Below are 24,752 nucleotides of genomic sequence, written 5' to 3'. Positions count from 1 at the left end.
CCTTTTTCCGCTTGGCTTGCGCATGCACGTCCTCGACGTCGTCGTCGCTTGTGTCCACGGGGTTGCTGAAAGCTTTGGCAAACTCGCCGTACTGAATTTTCCCGTCGCCGTTGAGGTCGTACTCGTCGACAAGGCACTTGATTTGGCCTCCCGTGAGTGGAAGGCCCATGCCGAGAAGGGCATCGTCGAACTCCATTCGCGTTACATGGCCAGATCCGTCGTCGTCGATCTCCTCAAAGATCTCCTTCAAACTCATGTTGAATTCTTTCTTGGCCTTTGCAAACAGCCTGCACACGTGCTTGTGCAGTTCCTTCGCGTTGTAGTGTAGCGTGGGCTGCAGCCACTTGGCCACTTGATCGTAGTCCACACCGGATGATCTGTCGTCATAGTCGAATCGAAATCGCTCCATGATGGCTTGGCCTTCCTTCTCGGTCAAGTCAAACGCAATAGGTCGATTCGACTCGATAAAGGACTGAAACACCTCGGGCTTCAACCACCCCTTGGCCTTCTTGTCGAGCTTTTGCAAGTGGTCGAGCAAGTTGAACGGGTGCTGGTCCGATGACCTCTTGTTGTACTGGACAATGGCTTGGCGCATCTTGTCCCCGACAGCGGCGAGTTTGTCCGTGTCCGGGATGTTGGTCGCATAGTCGACAAACCCGTAGTAGTCAATGTCCGGGTTGGTCTTTTTCTTAAACTTGCCCTGACGGAAGCAGTCCGTCACGCGTTTCAAGTGATCTGACTTGACCTTGATCCCGACTTTGCCCATCACTTTGGTGAACGTAGCCTCGTCGACGAGGCCATTTTCTTCCTTGTCGTACCGCTCAAACGCTTCGCACAATGCTGTTGGACTGAGCTTTCGCTTGCCCCGGACGGCTTTTGCAATGGCTTCTTCGGCGGCAACAGGGATAAGGCGGGATGCCGCCGCATTGGAGGTCTTGGTCGTTGTCGCATTCTTTTTACGCTTCTTGGCAACACCATCATCGCTGCTGTCGTCTGCCGACGACTTGGTCGCAAACGCAGCGGAGAATTCATTGTACTGGATCCGCCCATCGCCACTTGTATCGTACTCGTCCACCAGGCAGTAAGCTTGGGCTTCGGTAAGCGGCAACCCCATGGCCTGAATAGCTTGTTTGAATTCGCTTCGATTGATGCTACCGCTCTGATCGCCGTCAAATTCGTCGAACACCTCCTTGAGGCTCAACTTGTGCTGTTTTTTCGCCCTTTGTATTAACATACTGACACGGTCATTTAGTTGCTTGACGTCCATGTTCAACGTTGGCTGGAGCCACGTCGCGAGTTGGTCGTAGTCAACTGCGACAGTGCCCTTTGTGTCAAATTCAAACTCGAATCGACCAACGACAAGCGCCACTTCTTTGGAGGTCAGCTCAAAATCGACAGGGCTGTTGGACGACTCCAAGTACGCCCGAACCGTGTCGGACGGAAGCCAGAGACGGTGCTTTTTGTCCATGGCCCGCAACTCGTCGCCGATATTAAACGCAGGGGCGCCATCTCGGGCGTTCTTTTCGTGACGACTGATGGCGCGTCGGATTTTATCCCCGACCGCCGCGAGCTTGTTCGTGTCGGGGATGTTCGTCGCGTAGTCGGCAAACGCATAGTAATCCACGATGTCTCTACCCGCTGTTTTGCTTTTCGACCTGGTCGACGTCGTGGGGCGCGCTCGAAAGCACTCGACAAGCGTCTTCATTTGGTCGGACTTGAGCTTGACTCCTAGCTTCCCGATGCACTTGATGAACGTCGCGTCGTCAAGGACTCCGCGTTCGTCGGAATCGTACTTTTCAAACAATTCACAAAGTACTTTGGTGCTGATGCGTTGGCCGTTCTTTCGCACGACGGCCTTTTCGATCTGGGTTAGTGTCGCGACTGGAATGAGCGCTCGTGGATTGTCCTTGACTTTTGTCTTCGCAGGGGTGTCCTCAGCGGTGTCTTCGTTGTCATCTTGCTTGTGCTTCGAATCGTTCTTGGGTAATTTGCCAGCAAACGCCGCCGTGAACTCACTGTACTCGATCTTCCCGTCGCCATTGACATCGTAGTCGTCCACTAAGCACTTTATCTGAGAGTCCGTGATGGGCAGACCCATGTTGCGCAGCGCGTCCTTGAGCTCTTTGGCCGTGATGTGGCCGCTCTCGTCGTCGTCGATTTCCTCAAAGATGGCCTTGAGGCTGACGTTGCATTCGTCTTGAGCTTTGGCAAAGAGTCGTTTGACGTGAGTATGAAGCTCGTTGAGGTCGACGTGCATCGATGGCTGGAGCCACTTGGCAAACTGCTCGTAGTCGACAATAGTGTTGCCTCTGTCGTCTTCGAATTCAAAGCGTTCGACAACCGCAGACACTTCCTTGACGGACAACTCGAATTCAAGCGTGCGGTTGGACTCCAAAAACCCACGCAGAGCGTCCGGCAAGATATGTCCCCGGTCCTTCTTGTCCAGTCGGCGGAGTTCGTCCATGGCGTTCCACGGTCGATCTGTCTTCTTGTTGTAGGACACTATCGCTCGACGGAGCTTGTCTCCAACTTGTTCTAGTATGTCCGAGTCGCGTTCTTGGATGGCAAAGTCGACGAACGCATAGTAGTCGATGTCGACGCCGCCTTTCTTGGTCGTCCTTCGGCGAAAGCAGTCGGCGAGCGACTCGACTTGGTCGGGTTTTAGTTTGATGCCGATCTTGACGAGACCCTTGGCGAACGAGGATTCTGTGACGAGACCCACTTCGTTGTCGTCGTACTTTTCAAACGCCTGACACAACTCCGAGCTACTGATTCTTCGGCGATCGACAACCGCCTTCGTGATGGCGTGAAAGATAGTCGTGTCGAGGACTTGGCTCTGCTTGCGCTTCGAGCTTCTTGCTTTCGTCCTTACACTAATTGATTTGCTCGTGGCATCTTCCTCATCGCTCGCGTCCTTACGCAGCGCCCGCTTCACCAGAGTCTTGAGCATCGCGAAGAGGCGCAATAGCCAAACGAGTATGGAAGTTCAACAACACAAAAATACGGATAATACTGCGATTTAACCGAATTGTATTGCAATTTCTGGCTTTGTGATCAAAGGAGGTCGAAGAAATAGTCGAGTCCTACGAGCGCGGCGATGTAAGTGACGCGACAATCCAGGTTCACTGGATGGGCGAGACGGAGTCCAGTCGACGCACCTTGTCCTATGTCCCAAACCGCTGCGCCAGTCTGCGCCGACGTGTACAGCTCGAGACGGTCTTGAATCGATTGGAGGCAAGGGTAGTACACGACGTGCTGGTTTGGGTAGCGGAAAAAGCATTCCTACGCCACACGGCGTGATGACGACGTCGAACGACTGACCGAGGGGTTGCTGTACGTGCGCCGAGCCGTCCCATTCGATTGCGGGACGGTGAGTTTCAAGGAGCTCGCGATACTTGGACGCGACAATCGGGTCTGCAACATCGTCACATGAGAACCATCATCGGTCAAGTCGTTCGCACACAGAACGTGCCTCGTGTGTCGTAGCCATAGAAAGCTAGACCGATGAGGAACTTTTCGTTGCTTTTGAGGGGCTTGAGCGCTTCCAACGTCGCCTTGAGCCACGGCAAGGGAGCATTCGGGCCCATGCTCGAGTAATCGTAAGCGTTCATGGAGAATCGATGGACGAACGGCAGCACCCTAGGGCCGTCGTGACTCTGCACGACTAGGCCCATCAAGCAATCTTACGACGTACTTCGCAATCAGCTCTGTGGGTGTGGTCAGTTGCCCCTGATGCAGTCGACGGCCACATCAAGAAATTGGCATGATCGAGAGATATTGACGTACATTGCGCTGGCTCGTGGGCAGGACCAAGATGAAGAGATGGCCATCCTCCTTCAAGGCTTGGCCCAACGACCGAATCAAATCAAAGGTGACTTGGAGCACAGGAATCTGCGACACAAATTTGCTTTGTGTCCATGGACAAGTGAGAGACGATGCCACTGGGACGCACCTCTAGCGTGATACCGTCAAACCCTTGCGACTTGACTTCCTGGCGGATCAGCTGCACAATGCGTGTCGATTCTTGTGGAGACAGTGAGTTCATTTCAAACATAAACCGCGGCACAATGTGTGGTCCAGCCACTTTTCCGCGGACTGCTGCGATCCATCCCACGTCGACGTCGTGACCACCTGTCAAGATCGGTTTCCCGTGGTCGCTGTGGCGGATCTGGACGAGGTCGATGAGATTCAAGCATCAGACAATGGATTCAACCTGGTACCACACGGGTGAAATGTACGTAAACTTCGAACGAAAGAGCTTGGCTGTGTCGTACCCGTGGTTGTTCCACGGTGTCACATACCCCAGCGTTTCCCCAGCAAAGCGCTTCGTGTCGACATCTGAGCTGTGTCGCTTTTCCTCCTACGTCAGATCCATCATGAGGCATCGCTTCACACGCGTGTAGCACGTGCCTGGAGGATAGATTGGTACGACGGTGTGCGTTGAAGCAGGTCGCGCTCAAAAACAGAACGCACGAAGGTGCACGAGTTGGTTTCCCCCAAGGCATCGCAAGTATCCTCCTATCAAGCACGCACGCAATAAGCTCAGCCTCTACAATGCACGGAGATCAACGATACCGAAGCACAGGGGCTGCTCAATGCTGCTAGGAGCACAAGGAGACCGCTGACCCGCAACAGCTCCATCATCGTCCGGGAATTGAGATCGCAAGAATCATCCGAATTTTTGTCGATTATCCGAAAATCACCAATTAGTGTGAAGATGATGAATAGTGTTATATCGTGACGAAATCTGAAACGAATTTGGCATCAAATATCGAAGCACCACCCTCCTCTGCGATGGCGCTGACCGACGCCGCGATCGAGAACTCGTCTTTGGACGATGGCGGCTCCGAGGTACAGATAGAATGAACTCTATGGAGGACATCGGCTCATGTCGCGCGTCCATACAGGATATGGATGCAGAAGTGGCCATGTACGTACGACCCACCTTGAAGGGACTGCTCTGACTGTCGTGTTGTACCAGCAAATCTCCTCGAGCCGGACAACGTCAACTCACGTTTTCGGCGGAGCTCTTGGAAAAGCGTGGCTGCATTCGTGACGTACGTATGTGTACGTGTCTGATGTGCACGCGAGGCTGACTGCGCGTTCAGAATGCATTCGAACCTCCTGAAACCGGGGCACTCCGTGTATTTGGAGTTATGCGCATCATCCACGGCTGTATCGCCACGGGCGGCCACCTCACGCCTACGCTGTATGCTCCACGCGAAATTTGGTACATCGCCGTTCCCTTCCCGTATTGTTTCCCCACGCGACCAACGACTAGGTTCCTCGACCGAGTTCGTCTTGTTGGCCTTGAGCACAAGCTACGACTCCTCGACGTGTGCGCGACCCAGTTCAAAATTCTTCAGGTACGTTCACGCCTCGCAGCGCAGCATGAGATGAGCCATGTAGGCCATGCCGGCGCCAACGTCGGCCGACAATCAAACCATCTTTGATCACGCTCTGCACAACATCACGACGGCGTTGGCAGAGTCCAAGGCCGACCTCGTACGACCCTTTCCAAACCTCGTGCCCGAGGCCCACGCAACCTCTCATGAACTCACCAAGGTGTGTCATCCATGTCGCTATAGCGGTTGACAATCTCGGCAGATGGAGCGCGACATCGTCAACGCCGTGGGAAACAACACCATGGGCAAATTGACCAGCTTAGCGTTTGGTTTCGGCCGGACGTTGCGAAAGCAAGCAGTGGCGGTCGTCGAACGAGCAAACTCGGCCCAGTTTGAAACGATGTAGAAACAATACCATGGGGCCTGGAGCGTTGGAACTCATCGTGACCGTCGGTAGTACCAAGGATACCCTTGGTCGGTACGCCGCACGGCTCAGCTCTCTCTTTGCCCACGTCCAGTTTTTGGGTAGGAATGTTTCATGTTGACCGGAGCGCTGACAAATATGTGCGTAGGAGTGTGGCTCGATCCTTCGTACGTACCACCGACGCTTGCGGGCTCCGCTACTCTTACTACAGAGGAGCTCATGCGCCATCGAGCCATCGGCCACACATTGGAATCAAGTCCCCGCCGTGAAATTGTCGTTGGCTTGGGTACATCTCTACCGTCGGACGACTACATGGTCAAGAACTGGTTTGGTGTTGTAGGGGTGTTCTTGGAAGAAATCGTCGTCGAATTGACCTTGCGTGACATTCAGAGCTTGCTTTTGAGTTACCTCCAACGGCTCTCGCATGCTTTCGGAGGATTTACCATCGACCCTGCCATCGCGTCCCGGCCCCAGCGCGCTCAAACGACATAGCTGTGCGCATTGAAACATTAATGATACAACCTTCCAGCCCAATTCCAAGTGTATGTCTTGCAGCCTTTAGACCGCCGTTCAATTGCCGAGTCACGAGGTTTTTTGTAGCCCTCGAGCCGTGGTGGCTCACACCAACCAGGGAAAGAGCGCTTGCTTCCATGCCACGCAATGCATCAAGTGCAGTCGCATATTTAGTTCGTGGATGTGTGGCGTCATGCACAGTGCGCAGAAATGTCTTGAATGCCGAAAAACGAAAATCGACCGACTGCTTTCCAACCGTTGCAAGTGTTTCTGACCCGTCCCGCGTTCCAATTCCAAGCCAAGGGCGTCGACGAACGGTCGTGCTGGAGTTGTTCCAAGCATACAGGACCTTCGCCCTGGACGGTTAGCTGGCTCGCCCATCAATCACCCGAGGCCGCATGTGGCCAAAGGTCACCGGGACAACGGCGGCGAAGGATACCGATTCAGACGTTTTGATTGGTCCGCGAAAGGAATTCGAAGTTTTGATTGGTCGGCAACGGGTGTTCTAAGTTTCGGAATCGTTGGAAAGGTCATCGCAACTTTTCCATTTGCCACGGAATACATCCATGGCGGGGTACACAGCGATCAGCCTTGACGAGGACGACGTGACAGAGTCGACGCCGCTGACCCCGCGCGGCCGGTACCAGCACGCGTCGTCGTGGCTGTCCCACAAACTGCTCCTGGGGTTTCTCGGTGGGTGCTGCCTCGTCATGGCATCCGCGCACTGGCTGGCCCCGCTTACCATGATGTCGACTGTGTCCAGCTTGCACAAATCGTCGGAACAAGGCCATCCGGTCCAGAAGTTTATCAAAAGAAACGACACGAACGAGGACGATCTGTTTTGTGGTATCGCAGGACAAGAGTCGGGGTACATCAAGCTCCCCCACAAGGAAGACGACCACTACTTTTACTGGTTCTTTGAGTCCCGACGCAATAGCCACACGGATCCGTTGATTCTGTGGCTCACGGGCGGGCCAGGGTGCTCGAGCTTGATGGCATTGCTGCATGAAAACGGACCGTGCGTGGTGGACAAGGACCTGAAGACGCAACTGAATCCGCTCTCGTGGAACAATATTGCCAACATGTTGTGGCTCGATCAGCCGACGGGGGTCGGGTTCTCGTACGGTGCACCGGGCGACTTTGACGAGAACGAAGACCAAGTCGGCGAGAACATTTGATACTTCTTGCAGGGATGGATGCACAAGAACCCGTCGTTCCAGGGTCGCGATTTTTACATTTTCGGCGAGTCGTACGCTGGCCATTTCGTCCCTGCCGCCGCCCATTACGTGTACACGCAGAACAAGCTCGCCAAGGGGCTTCGCATTCCCCTTCAGGGATTTGCCATTGGCAACGGCCTTACCGATCCGCTGATACAGGTGCAGACAGAGGCGCGCACCCGTGACGTCGGGCGATCCCTCACCGTGTACGTGTCTGTAGTACGCGCACGCAACGGACATGGTCGACAACGCGTACAACTTGACGTTGGTGTCGGACAAACAAAAGGAAGAAATGAATGCGCTCGTCCCGGAATGCATTCGGCTCGTCCAAGCATGCCAGCACGATGCGGCGGTGTGCGACGACGCTCTGGCATTTTGCCACGGCAACCTCGTCACGCCGCTGTTTACGACGACGGCGCGTAACCCGTACGACATTCGACAGGACTGCCCCGGCCAGCAAGGCGTCGGGTGCTACGATTTCAGCTACATTGAAGCGTTTTTGAACTCGCCCGGCACGATGGCCAAGCTCGGCGTCAACACGGTCCGCGTGCCCCAGTGGAAAGAATGCAACTTTGACATCAATCGACGATTCTCACGCGACTGGATGAAAGTGTACTCTCAATTGCTCCCCCCCATGCTCGACGACGGCATCCGCGTCCTGATTTATGCCGGCGACGCCGACTTGATGGTCAATTGGCAAGGAAACGAAGCGTGGACAGTCGCGCTGCCGTGGTCGGGCCAAGCCCAGTACCGCAACGCAACGCACAAACCGACGCTGTTTCAAGGCAAGCAGGTGGGCTACTCTCGGTCGTATGCGAACATGGCCTTCCTGCGTGTATTCAACGCCGGCCACATGGTGCCCATGGACCAGCCAGAAGTGGCCCTCGCCATGGTCGATAGCTTCTTGCGCAATGAAGACCTATAACTGATTTAAACGACCTGAGCGATGTGCAATCCGATTGTGTTGTTGGCTGTTTGGCGAGGACGCGCCGGTGTTCCGCGGCAAGACGGCGTTCCAACGGATGCTGCGAGAGGTGTCCGGCAGCAACAATGTTGCTGCGTGCATGGTGACGCTGGGTCGCCGAACTCGAAACTATGTTATCGTCCTGACAGTTTAAGAGGACTTCAATTGCGCGTGGAATGATGACATGTTTTTGCGCCGCGGTCCGCATTCGTTTGATTGGCAGAGGACTGTAGCCATAGAAGTGGTACAGGAGCACTAATCCTCCCATTTCAACAGCTCGAGGAATACCGAGTCGACTCCCCACCGACGAGCGTCGGAAGTGATGGTCAGACTCGCACGAGCCCCCAAACGACATGGACCCCGACTCGAATCACTCATTCTAGCGTCATGTCAGTCCAAGCTGCGGACTTGGCTCAGTGCCTCGCACACTGTGGCTCATTTACCTGACTTGTAGTCGGTCCTCGACGCTTGTGGACATGCTCTCGGCGATTGCTCTCGACAATTACACCCAGCAGGACTAGGCACATTTGAGAACTGTATGGATTCGCGATTATGATGTACCTGTATAATCCAATAGTTCGTCGACAACCTCTGCAAAAGTAGTACTCTCATCGCTCGAAATACATCGAAACAACCGACCCACCATGGACGATTCTTGCATAAATGCATATTTGTGATAATGTAAAAGTTTATAAATTTAAGACAGCTCGAAACGTTGTCATATACTGCAATTCAAAATCGGTTTTCTTCCGCAGCTTCATGCGGCTGTGACAAGAAGCGGAAGGACCCTGAAATGTGCCTGCTCATGCACTTGGGTAGCCGCCACTTCAGCCCACGGACGGCTAACGTGCCCTCGAACGGACGACTTGGTGCTAACGTTGCCTATTCCGAACGGTAGAGTGGTGTCGGCCTCTACCAAGGAACCACCTGTCATCTACGTCCCACCAATGGCATCGCGGGAATCGGCACCCCGCAACACAGACCAGGTGAACCAGATGGAAGCTGCTATACTTTCCAAACTGCGGCGCATTCGCACTTCTGGTCCAGCCACATCGCATGGCCGCCAGATATCCTCCGCGCGGCGAGCTCCGCACCGACTTTCGGCAGTTCGTGTCCACGCCAGACCCGGACGTTGCGTCTGGCGCGCCGATCGTTGTCAACTTTGATGCTGCCAACCACTACAACCGCGCATCGGTGCATTCATCCCACAGCAGCCAACAATCCCGACGAAAGTCATCGGTGGACAACGACACGACGCACCGGTTTGGCGCGCACCAAAATGGCGGCGTTCTCCCGGTGCCCGTCGAATCAGCAACCTACGAAACAGACGTCGCGATCCTCGGAGCATCCCAGACGCACCTCTCAAAGCCGCAAGAGCTTAACGACGAATACTACGCATACTTGTGGACAATTGAAGGCGCATGGTACAAGAAGCTATACTTTGGCATTTGGGGCATCGTGATCGCCATCGTCCTCGGTGTCCTGGTTGCGTTCATGATCGACACATTGGCTCACGCGGATGTTGTATACAAAGACCTGGACGCGTTGTCACCGGAGGCGCTGCTGGAACAATTCAACAAAGCAGTGAACCTCCTGAAGCTCAAGCAAAGCATCAACGAGTGGATTTACCTCCCGGGGGATCTTCTCATTCGCGGGCTCTCGTGTTTGATTGTTCCCATGATCTTCGTCAACGTCACGATCGGTGTCGCCGACATTTACTCGCTCAAGAAAGGCCGCATGGTGGGGTGGCGCATGTTGCTCCTGTGCCTAGTCACGACAATCCTGGCCGTCGGGCAAGGAATGGTGCTGTCTACAATGCTGCCGGACAACTTGTTCCGGGTCGAGACAAAGCTCCAATCTCCGGGCTTGGCATTCTCGGGCAATAGCTCCAACGCCTCGGGTTGGTCCAACTGGCGGAACGGCATCCCCGCTGTTCCCGTAAACCTCTTGTGCCCGATGAAAGCGGCGGACGGAGCTGCCTTGTTCATGAACACCCACTTCGACCGGTCCACCAACACGACGCGAATGGTATGCTCGCCAAAAATCGCAACACTCGCGCTCACGGACCTGAACCGGACGTTCAAGTCGGCCTCGAACTGGCTGGTCAAGGCGCCGACCGCTGAAGCTGTGTTTTTTAACCTTACCGACACACTGGTGACGGACAACATTGTGGCGGCGTTCACCAAAGACGGGCAGCTGGTGAGTCTGGTCATGTTTGCGATTCCGCTCGGCATTGCGCTCGCGATGCTTGGCGTGAACAACCCAGTGATTGACCTCTTTCGCCAGCTCAACAGCATCTTTCTCATCATGATCGGGTGGGTGATCAACTTTGTCCCGGTCGCGGTCATCTTTCTCGTCGCGTCGGCGTTCCTCGTCCCCGAGGACCCAACTGCTCAGGCAGTGATTGGGTGGGGGTCTCAAGACATCAGCGACCCGAACATAGTCAAGCGGATGCGGCTCATCTTGCCTCAGCTGAACGTGCGGTCGTCATCGTTCTTTGAAAACCTAGCCGACGATTTCAAGCCTCCCCTCACCCTCCTGTTGATTTTTATCCTGGGGTCTGTACTCCACATGGTCGTCGTCCTGCCTGGCATGACGTTCCTCTGCACGCGCCGCAACCCGTTTTCGTACATGATGCAGATGAGCCGCGCAATCAACTTTGGGTTTGGGAGTGGATCGTCGTTGGCGGCATTGCCCATCACGGTCAAAGCGATTGACAATTCACAGACGGTATCGCATCAACTCACGCGATTCTTGCTGCCGATTGGAACGGGCATCCACCTCGACGGCGCCGCGTTCTACTTGGCAGCGTGCACGGTGTTTCTGTTGCGCACCGAGTACCTCAGTCGATCGGGGGCCGAAGTGAATCCCGAAGACGACACGGCCGTGACTGCAAGTCGCTTGCTCATCATGTTTTTCACGTGCGTGATCAACTCGTGGAGCTGTCCTCCATTGCCGCACGGCGGGTTGGTTGGCCTCATGAGCGTATGGGCAGCCATGGGGGTCACGACGTTGTCTGGAACGAACGTCACTTCGGTGATGCGGCCAACGTACTTTGTTTGGATTGTCGCTATCGACGTCCTCCTCGATCGGTTCTCGACCGTGATGAACATCATGTCGAACGCGCTCATCATCCGCATCATTGCCGAGCAAATCGACGAAACGTACATTGACGAGCAAGACCGCCTGAACTTGCACGTTGTCGACGACGAAGACGACGACTAAGTCTGCTGATGTATCCATAAATATATATATATATGTTCCATCGTGACAGATGCCTTGAACACTACCGCGCCTCGCGCCCCCGCAGAGCGGCTATAACGCGCAGTCATGGCCTGGCCATCCTCTGGCTTGTGCCAGTTTGACGTTGAATGGGGAAATGACAGGACGAGCCGCGGCATGTGCCAAGGGCAGTGCCCTTTTCCGTGCCGTCGGCGTCATGTGCGACGGAAATGGACCAAGTTAACAAGTTAGCGCGAACTCAACAACGATTCCCTCTCACAACCACGGACCTTGATCGCAAGAGTTTGGTCGACACGTCGACGCCAGTGACGACGAAACAAATGACCAAGGAGGACCCCACAACACCCGATAGCAGCCGCGGCGAACGCCACCAACGCAGCTTTTTGCCACAACCGCGTAGATTCAACCTGCGCGGCCAAGTTTGCCACATTCACCATTTGAGCCATGCAAGTTGACACGTCCCGCTGGTGAGGGTCGTTCCTGCAGTCGCACGCCGCTCGAAGGATCGGGTTGCTGGTGTCTTGAGACAGTGGTCGGCAAGCGCTGAGCATGGTCGAAGGTCCCGATGGCTTGCAACGGCCGTCGCCGTCAACGATACCTTGGACGTTGTACAGGTCAAAGTAGAGCTCATATTGGACGTCGTACGGCACGATGAGAGCGTCCGGGACCGATGTGGCGTACGCCGCGAGTGCGTTGGCGGCTTGTACGACTGTCAGGGGGTCAAAATCGATGGAAAACCGGGTTAGTTCGGCAAACTTGGCCACGCGGAACTGCCGCGCCAACGCCGCCACAGCAACGTGATGGTCGCCAACGGTCGTGGCGGCGTCCACGATGTTTGTCGTGAGTTCGGCGTCCGACGTCATGCTCCGGACATTCCAATTGCTCGACCCGATCGACAAGAACACGTCGTCGATCAGGACGACTTTCGAGTGGACAAAGATCGAGTCGATGGTCCGGAACACGTGAACTTTGTTGGGAAACTTGACCTGAAGCGGCGCCACCATGTCGTAAAAAAACTTGTCGTAGCCGGCTGCGGCAGACACGGCCCCACGTTTGCATGTGACGACAACGAGGCGTTGGATGGTCGGGAGGACATGCACCAGCGCCGCGAGTAGTTCGGGCACGTGAACAAAGTACTGGTCTTCAACGTAGATGTAGTTTCGAGCGTTCCGGATCGCCTTCAGCCGCGACGCCAAGATCGATGTCTCCCCTCGCGGCGCGAACGAGTTGTACCCCGTGTACACACAGCTGTACGTGCGAGTGATTTGGACATGGTGGGTGCCGATTGCATTTGTTGGCGGCATCGCCACGACCGGCAGGTGTTGAGGAATGTCCGTTCCATTGGGGGATGTGGACGCCGCCAGCGAAAACGCCATGGGGATCGAGGGAAGAGTCGGGTTGTTCCATCTGCCGAGGAACGTCCCGAGCACGTCCGAGATGGCAGGGCCATGAATTCTCGTGTGAACATCGATCCATCCGTCGTAGTCGACCTTGATCTTGGCTGCCTTTCGAAGTTGGGTGCTGTTGTGAAACTTGGTGTCCCACCGATCCACGCTGTAGTCAACGCCACCAACGTACGCGACCCACTTGCCATGGCGTCTCAGGACGGTAAACTTTTGATGGAGCGATCCCGACAACGGAGTCACACGATCGTCTAGAATGAATTGCGACGTGTTGGCCTTGGGCGTTTGATTCTGAAACCAGTTGAACATGGCCATGGTGGGTTTCGCGTCCTACGGCGCAAGCAGTGTGACTAGCAACTCGAATCTGATGGGTGGCTTCGCTTACCCGAATGTTCGCCCACACTAGCATGGCCATCGGAACTTCTCGACGGAGCGCTTCACCCCACAGAGTCTGCAGCGTCAGGTTCGGATTCACGTCTGGGATGATGGCCACATCGTTCAGTGTCCATGCCGAAAAGTACACGGCGTCTTGAGCAGTCGTAGCCGAAATGTCGTCGTACTTCGCTCGAAAATACTCGTCCGTTGCTGCAAACACGTGGACCGAGTTGTTGGACGAGAAAGCATGCATGCCGTGACGAGGCACTCCATTGCGAGAAGCTGTGATTTCAGCTTCTGTCAAGAACCAAGCATGTGGATCCAAGAGCGGCTGCCGCGTCGGGACGTCGCTGCCGTCGCTGAGTGTGACCGCTTTCGACACGTCCAGTTGACAGCCACCAAGAGCTGTGTACACGCAACGGTGGCATGGCTTGCAGACGCACCCGTGAACCAAGAGGCTCTTGACGGAAATGTCCTTGGTGCAAATGGCGGGACCTGTAGCCATGACCATACCAGCAGCTACGCACACCGTTCCAAGAGCAAGTCGCATGAGTGAGAGTGACCGAATGAAGATATGGCCACGATCGTCCGCATATCCACTCACGGAACCCCCGGATTCCAAGAAAGGCGAGGGAGAAGATTTACAAAATGCAGTTGGATTTTTCACCTTTATTGAAAATCCTGTTGTGGCTGCCAACATGCCTCGGATGTGGGCTGGAAGTGGTATCGGGTGCTCATCCTTCTCGCCGTCCGTGCGACCCGCACATTTGTCGCTGTTCAAAGGAGACGTTGGTCGATGGCCCTGATGCATCTTCGCCAGGCGGTCATACCCATGGCAGCTCGCTCGGGGCATCCACTCATGTGAAGCACTGCGCTGCCATGCGTGGTGAACATGGCCAAACCAACACGGCCTTGCTGTGGCTCAAAATCATCTGCACACAGGCATCCACGATTCGCACCGCTGCGCTCCTTAACTCCTATAACTTCTACCTATCTGGTGGATCTTCGCCAAGGTTGCCGTGACGTATCCATGCACAAATCTGGCGGCTGGTGTTGACATGTGCTTGCTTTTGGCACAAGCCCAGCCCAACGTCCAGCGCTTGCTCCGGTTGCGTGGCTCACTTGGGTCGCCCCCCAAAATGGGCCGAGCTGGATGCCCCTTGGCAAATGGTGGCTCGGCCCAAAGCACATGCAGGGTGCATGTTGATTGGATGTCGCAAAAACAATCACGAATTATCACCCAATCACGCGACGAATTTGCAGTGTCCAACCCGTTGCGGGAGGGCAGCGAGGTGGCAGTGTCCAAGCCGTTGCGGGAGGGCAGCGAGGTGGCAGTGGACATCCCAAGGACCGGCGCGGATCCGTGTGAAGTATGGCGTACGTTGCCCTCAACCGCCGTGTTTCCTCCTCGCCGTGCGTCGCTGACGTGAACCTCGAGTTTCCGAGTCCTGACGAACGTGGGATCGGTCACGTTCAAATCCCACCGCATCTCACGCGGGATGTGTTTCCCCGAGGCGCGTACAATGCCTTGGCCACGGTGCTCGATCCATGGCTCAACGAGCACGGACTGTCACGGCTGCCTCGGTTGTTTGATCTCGTCGATGACATGCACGCGAACATGCTCGTTCATGCTGCGTACTCTGGCCGTGTGGACGTCGTGGAGGTTGCACTGAGCTATGCACCAGTGACTCCGGCATCGATGCTCCAGTTGATTGACGTCGCGGCCTGGAACAACCAGCGATTGGTACTTGACTATTTTGTGCAGCATCCACATTGTGAAGGATGGACATGCTCGGCGTTTGCATTGGTTGCTGCTGCGAGGGAGGGCCACCTTGGCATCGTTCGCTTCCTCAACGAGCAGTTTCCAGCCGTCCCTTCCTCCGAAGATGCCATGGACATGGCGGCCGAGTTCGGGCACTTGGACGTTGTCAAGTATCTCCATGACCATCGATCCGAAGGCTGCACCACGCGGGCCATGGACAATGCGGCCAAGAATGGCCATATTGACGTTCTGGAGTTTCTTCATGCCCACCGCAACGAAGGCTGCACGGAGCAAGCGATGGACTGGGCATGCGAGCACGGTCATTTAAGCGTTGCCGAATGGCTGCATGCGCACCGACGTGACGAAGGGTTCACCGAGAACGCATTCGACAAGGCGGCGGGAAACAATCATATCACCGTCGTGGAGTACCTGCATCACAAACTTGACGCGCCAAGCACGGAGAAAGCGATGGATTTGGCTGCGAAGAATGGCCACTTGTCGATGGTTCAGTGGTTGCATGAGCATCGTGGATTCGTCGGGTGCTCGGAAAACGCTCTCGGGATGGCTGCACAGAACGGGCACCTCGACATTGTCAAGTGGGTGCATGCGAATCGAAGCGAGGGAGGGTCGCGGTTCATGTTCAGTGATGCCGCGGAAGGTGGCCACTTGGACGTGATGGAGTGGCTCGTTGAACACCGTCCAGACGATGTGCATTGGGCTGAAGCCATGGTATGGGCGTCGCGATACTGTCGGCTAGACATCATCCGATGGCTGGTGAATCAAGGTCAAAAGGTGTCGTCCGACGCATTTGTCAAAGCTTGCGTGGGCGGCCACCTGGCTGCCGCTAAACTACTGCATGAGCAGGAGCAAACCATTTGCACTTCGAACGCTCTGTGGATGGCGGTCAGGAGCGGCAACTTGGACTTGGTCAAGTGGCTCACAGAAATTGGTGTGACGCACGTCGATCTTCTAGATGCTGCCGCAGGCTGCGGCTACCTAAACATTGTCCAGTGGCTAGACAGTCAAGGACAATGTCTCGCATCCACTGAAGCGATGGACAAAGCCGCTATGAATGGCCATCTCGACGTTGTCCGATGGCTTCACGAGCATCGCACGGAAGGGTGCACTGTTGCGGCGATGGACGGAGCGGCGGCCAAAGGCCATCTCAGCATCGTCAAGTGGCTCCATTACAACCGCACAGAAGGGTGTACGCAATGCGCCATGGAAAACGCAGCGGCTATCGGAAACTTCGTCATGGTCGAATTCCTCCACCTCCATCGTACAGACGCCACTGCGCCACGCGCAATGGAGTTTGCTGCCAAGCATGGGCACCTTCAAGTGCTCTTGTACCTCAATGCGAATCGGACGGACGGGTGCCCCACCGTCGCCATCGATGCCGCCGTCAGATTTGGCCATCTCGGCGTCGCCAAGTGGCTCCATGCAACGCTTGGGCTGCCCATGTCGCCCGTGACCCTCATGTGTGCGACGGAAAATGGAGAGTTGTCGTGCTTGCAATGGATCAAGCACCAGTTGGACCAAGATTTTGCCACGTCCGTGCCGCTGTTCGTAGGAACAAGAATCGGTCGGCTGGCGACGGTGCAATACTTGCTCGACGCGGGGTGTGTGTCGACGGAAAGAGCCATGGACGTAGCCGCACAAGGCGGCCATCTGGCTCTTGTGATCAAACTCCACGATCATGGACTTCGGTGCTCACCGTCAGGATTCAGTCATGCGGCATATTTTGGCCACTTGCACGTCGTGCGGTGGCTGCACACGCACCAAACGGTCGAGTGCACGTCGAAGACCCTCGAAGGACCTGCAAAAATGGGTCACATATCCGTCGTGACATACTTGCACAAACATGTGTGTGCGGCCGACACGTCGGTGGTGATTCAAGCGGCGAGTTTTGGCCAGCTGCATGTGGTCAAGTGGCTATTTTCCCATGCAAGCATCCGCATTGGATCGCCAGACGTGATAGCCTGGGCTCAACAGCACGCCGAACAGGCCACGGGGCAATGGATCCTTGCGACAACTCCTCCATCTGTCCTAGCGTCGACCCCACAGTTCCAGGCCGAAGAAGCGCCGCGTTCGTCGCAGTTCTTGTAGCACCCTTTGATGTCACATCAAACAATGCACTGCAAACTGTGCTTTGGGGCGACGAGGAATTACTGTATTACCCATGTGGGCCACATAAGAACCGTGTTCAAGGTCTCGGAGTCGACATCAAGCATTGCGCACATGGCGCTTGCATCATTTTTGCAAATGACAATGCTGACGAACATATTGCGCCGTCACAACGACGCCGCATTCCTGGCATGGCCTCTGCTTTGAAGAGGTGGATGCCCCGTTGTAAGTTGCACAAGATTCAGTCTCGGACAGCAATCTGACCATAACAAGCTTATGGATCATGCGCATGTGCTGGAGACGGTCAGAGTCCCCAGAAGGACCCTGCGGATTCTACTACTCTCGCGGATGGGCGAGGCTCTGGGTTCCGCACTTCCATCGTCTGGCATAGTCGTGCATGCTGATGTGTTGGTTCGAGGTATAACCTGTATATGTTAATACTATATATGACAGGTTCTCATTGCATATCCGTCATGTGGTCCATTGAAGCAGGAAACAATGGCGTCACAAGCAGCGGCTGCTCGGGTCCACGTCCTCGGCGGGTACCGACGCCTCCTGCGAGCGAGCCAGCAGACGTTCGGAGCAGACAAGCGTGCGGTTGTCGAAGCTCGCAAAGCCGTCCGCGCCGCATTTCTTGAAAACCGCGATGTGCATGACACCCAGGCGTTGAGTGCGCTCATCAAGGGCATCGACGAAGCGGAAGCAATGCTGTTGTACAATATCGTGCAGGGCAAGGCAAACGAAAAGGGTACGTTTGAGGTCAAGTTGACTGACCCCCAGAAGAGCCGCATTCGCAAGGACGAAGAGCTCACGGAAATCACGCCAGACTCGGGCAAGGCGCCCGTGGTGACCAAGTCGTGCCCAGACGGAGGATGCTCTGCATAGGACAAGCTCAACCCACAATGTTCCACACTCTCTGCTTTGTCATCCTCTGCAGCTAACTTGACGATTGCCCTTGCACACATGCACGAAAGGAACGGTCCCGCCTTATCGCGACATCGCTATTAACCTCTGGACGCAAACTCTCAAGATTGTGTCGTACAAATTTGGTTGATTAGATACGTCGTCGTCGCAAATGGACGCGGGTGGTATAACTTAAGGCGCGAGTGCGCGGATGCAGCTAGTCGACTTTGACACCGTTGGGGGCACCATAGTACGCGTTGAGCAGGTAGCGCCCTGTGAGCATATCCACGAGGGTCTGGAACATGGTTTTCTTGGTCGTTTTGCCGTCTGCGTTGATGTCGTCGCCAGCTGATGACGAGCTCGTTTCATCGGCCTCCATGGCAGCCTGGGAAAGCCCGATGAAGGCTACGATCAGCGAAAGCGCGAGGAGGATGTATCGTAGGGGGCACATGTCCAGTGGGAGTTGTCGGGGAATCAAAGACTGCCGCGGACTGTGGTCGTTGGTCCCGTGGGTCAGACTCCCTCTGACGAATTCGACAGCGCACCCAGAACAATCGGAGGGAGGATTTTAATTTTTGAATACAAATTTCAAATATATTTTTATGCACGGGACCCCGTGCAAGGTTTCTACGGACCCAAATATAGAGTCGTATACAAATTTCAAGATGTTCTGAATTCTGGTGCTGGTTGGCCCTTTAAGATGGTCAACGCACTTGATTGGTTTAAATTAGCCAATGGCATCGCAGCAATCCCGGAAGTGGCGAACATGCCATCCGCCTTGGCCCAATCAACCACTTGGCGATCTGGCCATTGTCGTCGCCTTGCAACAAACTTGTGGATGTGAGGCACGTTTGGAAGTGTCTGCCGCCCCCTGGCGTGGTGAAATACATCCTTCGACAGGAGGTGGAGGCTCGGCACACTACCCTCACCCGGTTGTCAGCGACATTGAGACATGTGCATGTCAGATTGCTTCACGTTGCCCACATGGTAACGATGACATGGAAAATTTCGCAGGCGACCGAGTTGTCCCACGGCAGAATTCTGGATTAGACTTTCTGAACGAGGGACTGGAAATGCGCCGCCGGGTTCCCCAGCATATCGGCGAGCTTTGCCAGGTTGATACGACGGATGGACATGTTTTGCAGAGGAGTCGACAAAGGCATCGAGTCGTCGAGCTTTGACGCGTGAAATGCTCGTGTCAACATGTCCCTCGCATCCAACAACCTCCTGCGCAACGCATCGTCCTCAACCTACACGATCCACACAATTCATTTCAATATGCCCCAATGGCATTTGGACATACGTGATCCAGGTGATCCAAGAGCGGCAAGAGACCGCCCGCTCGCACTACCAAGTCGACAGCAAGTTCTTTTGAAATGCCACCGGGAAGCCCGGGAGATTTCCCCCATTGGTCTCCACGAAGCGCACGTAGATCGGGATGCAACTTTGGGCTCTCGCCACCGATCAGTTGCAATACATCATCTTGTTCCATCCACCACCGTGTCCGGAACTTGTACAGAGATACTCTGGGCGGCGCGCTCCGGACGAGCTGGAAGAAGTCGCTGTCGTTTGACACAATCACAACTTCGTATCCGCTCTCGATGCTGGCCTTTGTGTACGACGCAATCATGTCATCTGCTTCGATGCCGGGGACTTGAACAACAGGAACTGCGAAGTCCTGCATCAACGATATCTACACGAAGAGCATCGTCTCTCCACACTCGAGTAGTAGTAGTGCCGTGGAGCGAACCGTGAGTGGGAACTGCCTGCGCAACGCGTCGTCCATTCTATCCCGATTGGCCTTGTACGTCGGGTCGTTCTTCTTGCGGTGAGTGATGACGGGCGTGTCGAAGAATACGCACAACCGATGGGGGTGCATTTTCTCCATCACATGGGTCAGCTCTTGCAGGAAACCCAACGTTGCGCCAATTGCCACACCGTTGCTACACGTCGCTAAGATTTCGCAGCATGTTGTGCGTACACGTACGACAAGGTTTGCGTGCACGTCGGCGAGTACTTTGCGTAGAGCAAGTTGTTGCCGTCGACAAACACACACGTTTCGGGCTCGACCGCGTGATGTGTGCTTGGTTCTGCAGGTCGTGTGGGGCTAAACCACGCAGTAAGCCGTGTCCAGTCCCACCACCGACTCGCAGGAGTGGTGCTGAAGTGTGCCGCTTGCCCAAGGCCTCGGACGCTGCGACGCACTTGCATGAGTTTGAAGTTGCTCTCTAACCCGATGATTGGTCGTGAAGTGAGGTATCCGGATACCATCATGGCAGATATAAAACGGCTAGCCATCGAAAGGTCACGTGCCGCCGCCAATGCACGCGCCAGCAACCATCTTCGAGGTGGAACGACTGGAGGTGAAATTCGGGCGTACGATAGACTTGATGGCGCGATGGAGGCTGCACGTCTCACTGCCGGTCGTTCGTTGTAGTAAGCCAGCGAATGATCTTTGAATTGCAAGCGAGGTTCCTTGCAGCCGTCTCCCGGTAAACCGTCGGGCTTCGGAGCGAAACACCCCAATCTCGAATCGACTAGAAAGCAAGAGTCGAGCCAAGCCACTACCCCTGCAGAGTACGCTTCCCAGAGTTGCTAAGTTCACCATGATGTCGAAACTAGGTGTGTCCTTGCATGCTGCTCGATTGCACCAGGCCAACCACCGACACTCGAATCATTCATTGCAACGTACATGGTAGCTCTATACACTCATCGCATACGCCAGACATCATATTCATTCGAACTAGGTGTTTAGCCAGCAGGGCAACAATCCCGACAAGCTGGCTTGTACATAACCCGAGTGCTTCGCACTGCTAAACGGAGTTTGCCATGACTAGTTCTGTACAAGTGGTTAATCCAGCGTAGTCCCGGCGGCAGGGTGTCGGGCAAGACCGAACTCACTGAAGGCGATATTAAAGCATTATTTCAGCAACACGGGGCGAACGACGCGACCTTGGACGCCAAACTCCACGACGTGCTCCCTGACAAGGCGACAACGCTTCCGTTGACAGCATTCCAAGACTACATGGTGCACAAACGACCGATTGGAGATCTAGCAGCCATGCTCACGCTCCCTTCGGCCCCTCAGACGTCCTAGTTTCTCTCATATACCGTCGACCAGTGTCGAGTACGCTTGTCGCCTCTCAGCATTCGAAAATCGAGACGTTTTACTTGTAACCCCCACGGATGTTGCTTGCTCTTCGATAAAGCCGAGGCGAACATTGCCGACTCATACGCAGGCCACACGAAGCATGGCGTATCGGCCATTGAGTCAGCACCACGGCAGCGGATCCCACGAGCTCGTTCAGTACGAGAGCGTTGAATTCGTCACGTACGACGCGCGGTTTACCAAAGACGGCCAGCATCTCCAAGACGAGCTGGACGTGTCGCCACAGATCGATCCATGTGGATGTGGCCTGCCGTCGTTTTCATGGCGCCACAAGACCATCTCATTGACGAAGTGGCTCTTGACCCTTCTCATTGGGGTGGCGACAGCCCACGTCGTGATTCTTATCAATTTAGTGACGTCCAGTCTTGTGTCGTGGAAATTTCAGATGATGCAAGGGCTACTCGGTACGTCCTCCCTCTGGCCGCTTCATCTTGCAGTGCGTCGTGACCCGTGGCATTTCTAGGACAAGAAGTGGCCGGCACGTCCATGCATGGTGGTAGCCTGCTCTTCTTCGTGGCGTGCAACGTGTGGTGCGTTGGCATTGCAAGCGTCCTCACGACGTTCTGGGCCCCTGCGTCGGCGGGGTCGGGCATACCAGAGATCAAAAGCACGTTGAACGGCGTCCATGTCAAAGTGTGGATGAGCCTGGATACACTCGTGTGCAAGGTAGGGTTGCTGTGGTTATGTCTTCCAGTTCGACGCTCAATGGCCATGACAGGTACTTGGGGTCATTCTTTCGGTCTCGGGCGGCCTGCCTGTGGGCAAAGAAGGTCCCATGATCCACAGTGCCTCCATCATTGCAGCCTTCTTCTCATCCAAGCGATCGTATCAATGCTGTGGGTGGCGTCCGATTGTATTCTTGCAGGAAAAAGACGTGCGTGATTTAGTCACGTGTGGCGCGGCGGCAGGTATACCCCACGCATGTTCGCTTCATCTTGGACAATACATTCGTTCAGGTGTGGCGGCTGCATTTGGGGCCCCCATCGGAGGTGTGTTGTTTGCACTGGAGGAAGGCGCTTCGTTCTTGTCCCCAAAGCTCATTTGGCGAGCCTTCTTTTGTGCCATGGTATGGGCCATCTATTTCTGCACATCAACCTGACACGACCATGGCTGCTTAGGTCGCTGCATGTGTCGTCTTTGGGTCGTCCCTGGTTTCCTTTTCAGAAACAGCAAGCAAGTCGTCGCTCTTTGCGTTTGGTGCGGGATGAGCCAAGCGGAAAACAAGTTCTGAAACTTGTAGCGTGTAGGCAAAATGGTCGATCCAACCGTCGACCGAGCGTCGTACTTGCCGTGGGAGCTTGCTGTGTTCATGGCGATTGGTGTCGCGGTATGTAGCGCTCGCATGTCGTTGGCACATGACGTTGACGCTGGTCGTAGGGCGGCACTTTGGGGGCCGCCTTCAATCACCTGAACAAGGCAGTGATCTACCACACGCAACTGTATCGAGTTCCCCTGGCATTCCGCGTTGTCTACGTCATGTGCGTGTCGGTGGCTCTCAGTCTCGTTTGGTATTTCGTCTCGGATGGGGTCGGTACGTGCCAACCTGTCCCCCCGGCGATTTCGACGACCGAAAAATCGCATCTTGTCCGTCAAGTACGCCGCCCGCTGCATGCCAACCCACCCATCATCTTCTGATGCCATGCTTGGGGTTTTCCAGCTCGTCACATTCAAGTGTCCCCCTGGTCAGTACAACGACCTTGCGAGTCTCTTCCTGTCGCCCCAAGACGCCGCCCTGAAACAGGTAGCCCTCGCACCGTACCGTGAAAAAACACTCGTCCCAGCTGCACCGACATTGCGTCTCCACTAGTTGTTACACCTACAAAGCTCGTTCGCGTCGCCTCCAATGTTCACCACTGCCAGCTTGCTAGCGTTCGCCCTCTTGTACTTTTCGGTGTGTACCCTGTAGCTCTGACGGCGACGCATTCGAATACGTGTTTGATGTTTTCGGCAACCAGGGATCTGCGCTGGTGTTTGGGGCTAGTATTACGTCTGGCGTGTTTGTTCCAAGCATTCTTGTCGGTGCTGCGCTGGGCCGTGTGGCTGGCCATTGGGTACGTAGCCACTCGATCGCTGCGTTGCGTGACCTGAACGGTGTGGTTTCGTTCAGATGCATTCGGACGAGCTGGATTTTGTCAACTTGAGCACTTATGCGCTCGTTGGCGCGGCCGCAGTTTTGGGTGGCGTCACCCGCATGACGATTTCGCTGGCCATTATCCTGTTGGAAGCCACAGGCAAGTGGTCCTTTGAGTCCATGACGTCGAAAGCATGCACTACATCGCGGTGTAGGCGATTTGCAGTACGCACTGCCGCTCATGATGACACTGATGCCAGCTCGTTGGGTCGGAAATCTCCTGAGCAAGGTACCTTGATGTGTATCGAATGTGTGGCTGCGATCTCGCGGCACGCGATCAATTTGGACGGTGCAATTCAGTGTTGAGTGGATGATGGGCAGGGGCTGTACGAAATCCACATCCATTGCCGGCGACTTCCGTTTCTCGACTGGAGTCCGCCCAAAGGCACAGAGCATGTCAGTGTGACGCGGGTCATGAAACCGGAACCCATGAGCTGCTTTGGCAAGGTAGCTGTTCACTCAAGCGAGAAATGGCATGGACACAATGCATGGCGCAGAGAGAAAGGGTTGGCACACTCTTGGCCGAGCTGGAACTTCACCCACAACAAATGTGCTGGGCAGTTGTCGAACGTCGCCACGATGGTCAGACGGGGCTGCATGAGAAGGTGCTAGAAGGCACGATCCACCGGTAATCCTCATTCTCCATTCGTTGAACGCACGGCATGACGAGTGGATAGACATGTTCTCGTTCGGCTTCTCCATCACAAAGCTACGTGGAATCCGTTCTCCTGCAGCGACCTCGAAAGCGACTTGACGAACGTGCATGTGCTTGAAGCCGAGACGATGGATGATGACGCCGCTCCTTTGGACATGTCCAGGTTCTCTCTGGCAGATCGAGAATGCTTTGTGAACCTCGAGATGTATGTGAATCCATCGCCTGGGCAAATCAACGGTAAGTGGGTGGAATGCCTCGTCCTTCCATGTGAATAAGTTCGAGAGTGTAGTCGAAGCATCAGCTGCACAGGCGTATCGGCAGTTTCGGTCACTCGGACTCAGCTTTCTTTGCGTGGTATGTGCGCGACATGGCGGCTAAAATCGTGTGCATGAAACGACAAGTAGGTGTCCAAACGCGGTGAACTCATGGGGGTCGTGACGCGAGAAGAGCTCCACGCGCTAGCCACTGGCGCGATATCTATCGGCGACAACAGCTCCAAGCATCGCTACCGCGCCAAGACAGCG

The 24,752-nt window shown here is 55.2% G+C and overlaps 13 protein-coding genes across 19 annotated transcripts in view; 8 read left to right on the top strand and 5 right to left on the bottom strand.

The window, feature by feature from the left end:
- Positions 1 to 201: 201 nt before the first annotated feature.
- Positions 202 to 2,964, bottom strand: H310_09027 (hypothetical protein; the record flags this gene model as incomplete). Its single annotated transcript, XM_008874984.1, has 2 exons — positions 285 to 2,964; positions 202 to 229 (listed from the first exon to the last, which is right to left on the bottom strand). The coding sequence occupies exons 1-2, from the start codon at positions 2,948 to 2,950 to the stop codon at positions 202 to 204; spliced, it is 2,694 nt and encodes an 897-aa protein (XP_008873206.1). The 5' UTR covers positions 2,951 to 2,964.
- Positions 2,965 to 2,990: 26 nt separating this feature from the next.
- Positions 2,991 to 4,664, bottom strand: H310_09026 (hypothetical protein). Of its 3 annotated transcripts, none has more exons than XM_008874982.1 (10): positions 4,576 to 4,664; positions 4,411 to 4,518; positions 4,214 to 4,360; positions 3,953 to 4,168; positions 3,787 to 3,891; positions 3,695 to 3,729; positions 3,473 to 3,639; positions 3,338 to 3,414; positions 3,159 to 3,282; positions 2,991 to 3,083 (listed from the first exon to the last, which is right to left on the bottom strand). In XM_008874982.1, the coding sequence occupies exons 1-10, from the start codon at positions 4,642 to 4,644 to the stop codon at positions 3,055 to 3,057; spliced, it is 1,077 nt and encodes a 358-aa protein (XP_008873204.1). In that variant the 5' UTR covers positions 4,645 to 4,664; the 3' UTR covers positions 2,991 to 3,054. The 3 variants fall into 3 exon arrangements, with proteins under 3 accessions (XP_008873204.1, XP_008873205.1, XP_008873203.1); XM_008874983.1 differs by having other exon boundaries at positions 3,787 to 3,842; positions 3,967 to 4,168; XM_008874981.1 differs by having other exon boundaries at positions 3,159 to 3,414.
- Positions 4,665 to 4,746: 82 nt separating this feature from the next.
- Positions 4,747 to 6,716, top strand: H310_09025 (hypothetical protein). 3 transcript variants are annotated; one of them, XM_008874980.1, is made up of 11 exons: positions 4,747 to 4,851; positions 4,908 to 4,930; positions 4,982 to 5,057; positions 5,109 to 5,230; positions 5,282 to 5,366; positions 5,410 to 5,565; positions 5,608 to 5,747; positions 5,803 to 5,870; positions 5,918 to 6,055; positions 6,110 to 6,311; positions 6,370 to 6,716. In XM_008874980.1, the coding sequence occupies exons 1-10, from the start codon at positions 4,795 to 4,797 to the stop codon at positions 6,259 to 6,261; spliced, it is 1,017 nt and encodes a 338-aa protein (XP_008873202.1). In that variant the 5' UTR covers positions 4,747 to 4,794; the 3' UTR covers positions 6,262 to 6,311; positions 6,370 to 6,716. The 3 variants fall into 3 exon arrangements, with proteins under 3 accessions (XP_008873202.1, XP_008873201.1, XP_008873200.1); XM_008874979.1 differs by having other exon boundaries at positions 6,110 to 6,716; XM_008874978.1 differs by having other exon boundaries at positions 5,918 to 6,716.
- Positions 6,717 to 6,848: 132 nt separating this feature from the next.
- On the top strand, positions 6,849 to 7,460 carry H310_09024 (hypothetical protein; the record flags this gene model as incomplete). The annotated part of the gene is made up of 1 exon (XM_008874977.1): positions 6,849 to 7,460. The coding sequence occupies one exon, from the start codon at positions 6,849 to 6,851 to the stop codon at positions 7,458 to 7,460; it is 612 nt and encodes a 203-aa protein (XP_008873199.1).
- An 18-nt stretch (positions 7,461 to 7,478) lies between these two features.
- On the top strand, positions 7,479 to 8,424 carry H310_09023 (hypothetical protein; the record flags this gene model as incomplete). The annotated part of the gene is made up of 2 exons (XM_008874976.1): positions 7,479 to 7,658; positions 7,720 to 8,424. 2 exons carry the CDS (start codon positions 7,479 to 7,481, stop codon positions 8,422 to 8,424), a joined length of 885 nt encoding a protein of 294 aa, XP_008873198.1.
- A 1,042-nt stretch (positions 8,425 to 9,466) lies between these two features.
- Positions 9,467 to 11,738, top strand: H310_09022 (hypothetical protein). Its single transcript, XM_008874975.1, has one exon. The coding sequence runs from the start codon at positions 9,520 to 9,522 to the stop codon at positions 11,686 to 11,688; it is 2,169 nt and encodes a 722-aa protein (XP_008873197.1). The 5' UTR covers positions 9,467 to 9,519; the 3' UTR covers positions 11,689 to 11,738.
- Positions 11,739 to 11,837: 99 nt separating this feature from the next.
- Positions 11,838 to 14,120, bottom strand: H310_09021 (hypothetical protein). Its single transcript, XM_008874974.1, has 2 exons — positions 13,495 to 14,120; positions 11,838 to 13,439 (listed from the first exon to the last, which is right to left on the bottom strand). The coding sequence occupies exons 1-2, from the start codon at positions 14,032 to 14,034 to the stop codon at positions 11,934 to 11,936; spliced, it is 2,046 nt and encodes a 681-aa protein (XP_008873196.1). The 5' UTR covers positions 14,035 to 14,120; the 3' UTR covers positions 11,838 to 11,933.
- Positions 14,121 to 14,764: 644 nt separating this feature from the next.
- Positions 14,765 to 17,513, top strand: H310_09020 (hypothetical protein). The gene has a single exon (XM_008874973.1). It carries the CDS (start codon positions 14,857 to 14,859, stop codon positions 17,350 to 17,352), a length of 2,496 nt encoding a protein of 831 aa, XP_008873195.1. The 5' UTR covers positions 14,765 to 14,856; the 3' UTR covers positions 17,353 to 17,513.
- A 334-nt stretch (positions 17,514 to 17,847) lies between these two features.
- On the top strand, positions 17,848 to 18,472 carry H310_09019 (hypothetical protein). The gene has a single exon (XM_008874972.1). The coding sequence runs from the start codon at positions 17,869 to 17,871 to the stop codon at positions 18,253 to 18,255; it is 387 nt and encodes a 128-aa protein (XP_008873194.1). The 5' UTR covers positions 17,848 to 17,868; the 3' UTR covers positions 18,256 to 18,472.
- H310_09018 (hypothetical protein) lies at positions 17,853 to 18,850 on the bottom strand. Its single transcript, XM_008874971.1, has one exon. It carries the CDS (start codon positions 18,722 to 18,724, stop codon positions 18,491 to 18,493), a length of 234 nt encoding a protein of 77 aa, XP_008873193.1. The 5' UTR covers positions 18,725 to 18,850; the 3' UTR covers positions 17,853 to 18,490.
- Positions 18,851 to 19,267: 417 nt separating this feature from the next.
- H310_09017 lies at positions 19,268 to 20,516 on the bottom strand. 2 transcript variants are annotated; one of them, XM_008874969.1, is made up of 4 exons: positions 20,261 to 20,516; positions 20,024 to 20,216; positions 19,577 to 19,966; positions 19,268 to 19,523 (listed from the first exon to the last, which is right to left on the bottom strand). In XM_008874969.1, the coding sequence occupies exons 1-4, from the start codon at positions 20,482 to 20,484 to the stop codon at positions 19,320 to 19,322; spliced, it is 1,011 nt and encodes a 336-aa protein (XP_008873191.1). In that variant the 5' UTR covers positions 20,485 to 20,516; the 3' UTR covers positions 19,268 to 19,319. The 2 variants fall into 2 exon arrangements, with proteins under 2 accessions (XP_008873191.1, XP_008873192.1); XM_008874970.1 differs by having other exon boundaries at positions 19,268 to 19,966.
- Positions 20,517 to 20,560: 44 nt separating this feature from the next.
- H310_09016 (hypothetical protein) lies at positions 20,561 to 21,456 on the top strand. Its single transcript, XM_008874968.1, has 6 exons — positions 20,561 to 20,649; positions 20,711 to 20,765; positions 20,815 to 20,850; positions 20,896 to 20,968; positions 21,021 to 21,060; positions 21,111 to 21,456. Exons 1-6 carry the CDS (start codon positions 20,595 to 20,597, stop codon positions 21,368 to 21,370), a joined length of 519 nt encoding a protein of 172 aa, XP_008873190.1. The 5' UTR covers positions 20,561 to 20,594; the 3' UTR covers positions 21,371 to 21,456.
- An 11-nt stretch (positions 21,457 to 21,467) lies between these two features.
- H310_09015 overlaps positions 21,468 to 24,752 on the top strand; it is a 5,604-nt gene continuing 2,319 nt past the window's right edge. Inside the window, exons 1-16 of one of the 2 annotated variants that reach the window (XM_008874966.1) lie at positions 21,468 to 21,846; positions 21,906 to 22,108; positions 22,161 to 22,350; positions 22,399 to 22,508; positions 22,561 to 22,639; positions 22,690 to 22,769; positions 22,820 to 23,035; positions 23,100 to 23,183; positions 23,250 to 23,333; positions 23,398 to 23,493; positions 23,550 to 23,673; positions 23,729 to 23,802; positions 23,895 to 24,020; positions 24,071 to 24,201; positions 24,251 to 24,465; positions 24,518 to 24,582. In XM_008874966.1, coding sequence (XP_008873188.1) covers positions 21,525 to 21,846; positions 21,906 to 22,108; positions 22,161 to 22,350; positions 22,399 to 22,508; positions 22,561 to 22,639; positions 22,690 to 22,769; positions 22,820 to 23,035; positions 23,100 to 23,183; positions 23,250 to 23,333; positions 23,398 to 23,493; positions 23,550 to 23,673; positions 23,729 to 23,802; positions 23,895 to 24,020; positions 24,071 to 24,201; positions 24,251 to 24,465; positions 24,518 to 24,582 — 2,199 coding nt within the window. In that variant the 5' untranslated portion in view covers positions 21,468 to 21,524. The other variant, XM_008874967.1, reaches the window with a different exon arrangement.

The sequence above is a fragment of the Aphanomyces invadans genome, assembly GCF_000520115.1.
Source record: "Aphanomyces invadans strain NJM9701 unplaced genomic scaffold supercont1.19, whole genome shotgun sequence".
Lineage (NCBI taxonomy): Eukaryota > Oomycota > Saprolegniomycetes > Saprolegniales > Verrucalvaceae > Aphanomyces > Aphanomyces invadans.
This window is presented reverse-complemented; position numbering and strand designations above follow the sequence as displayed.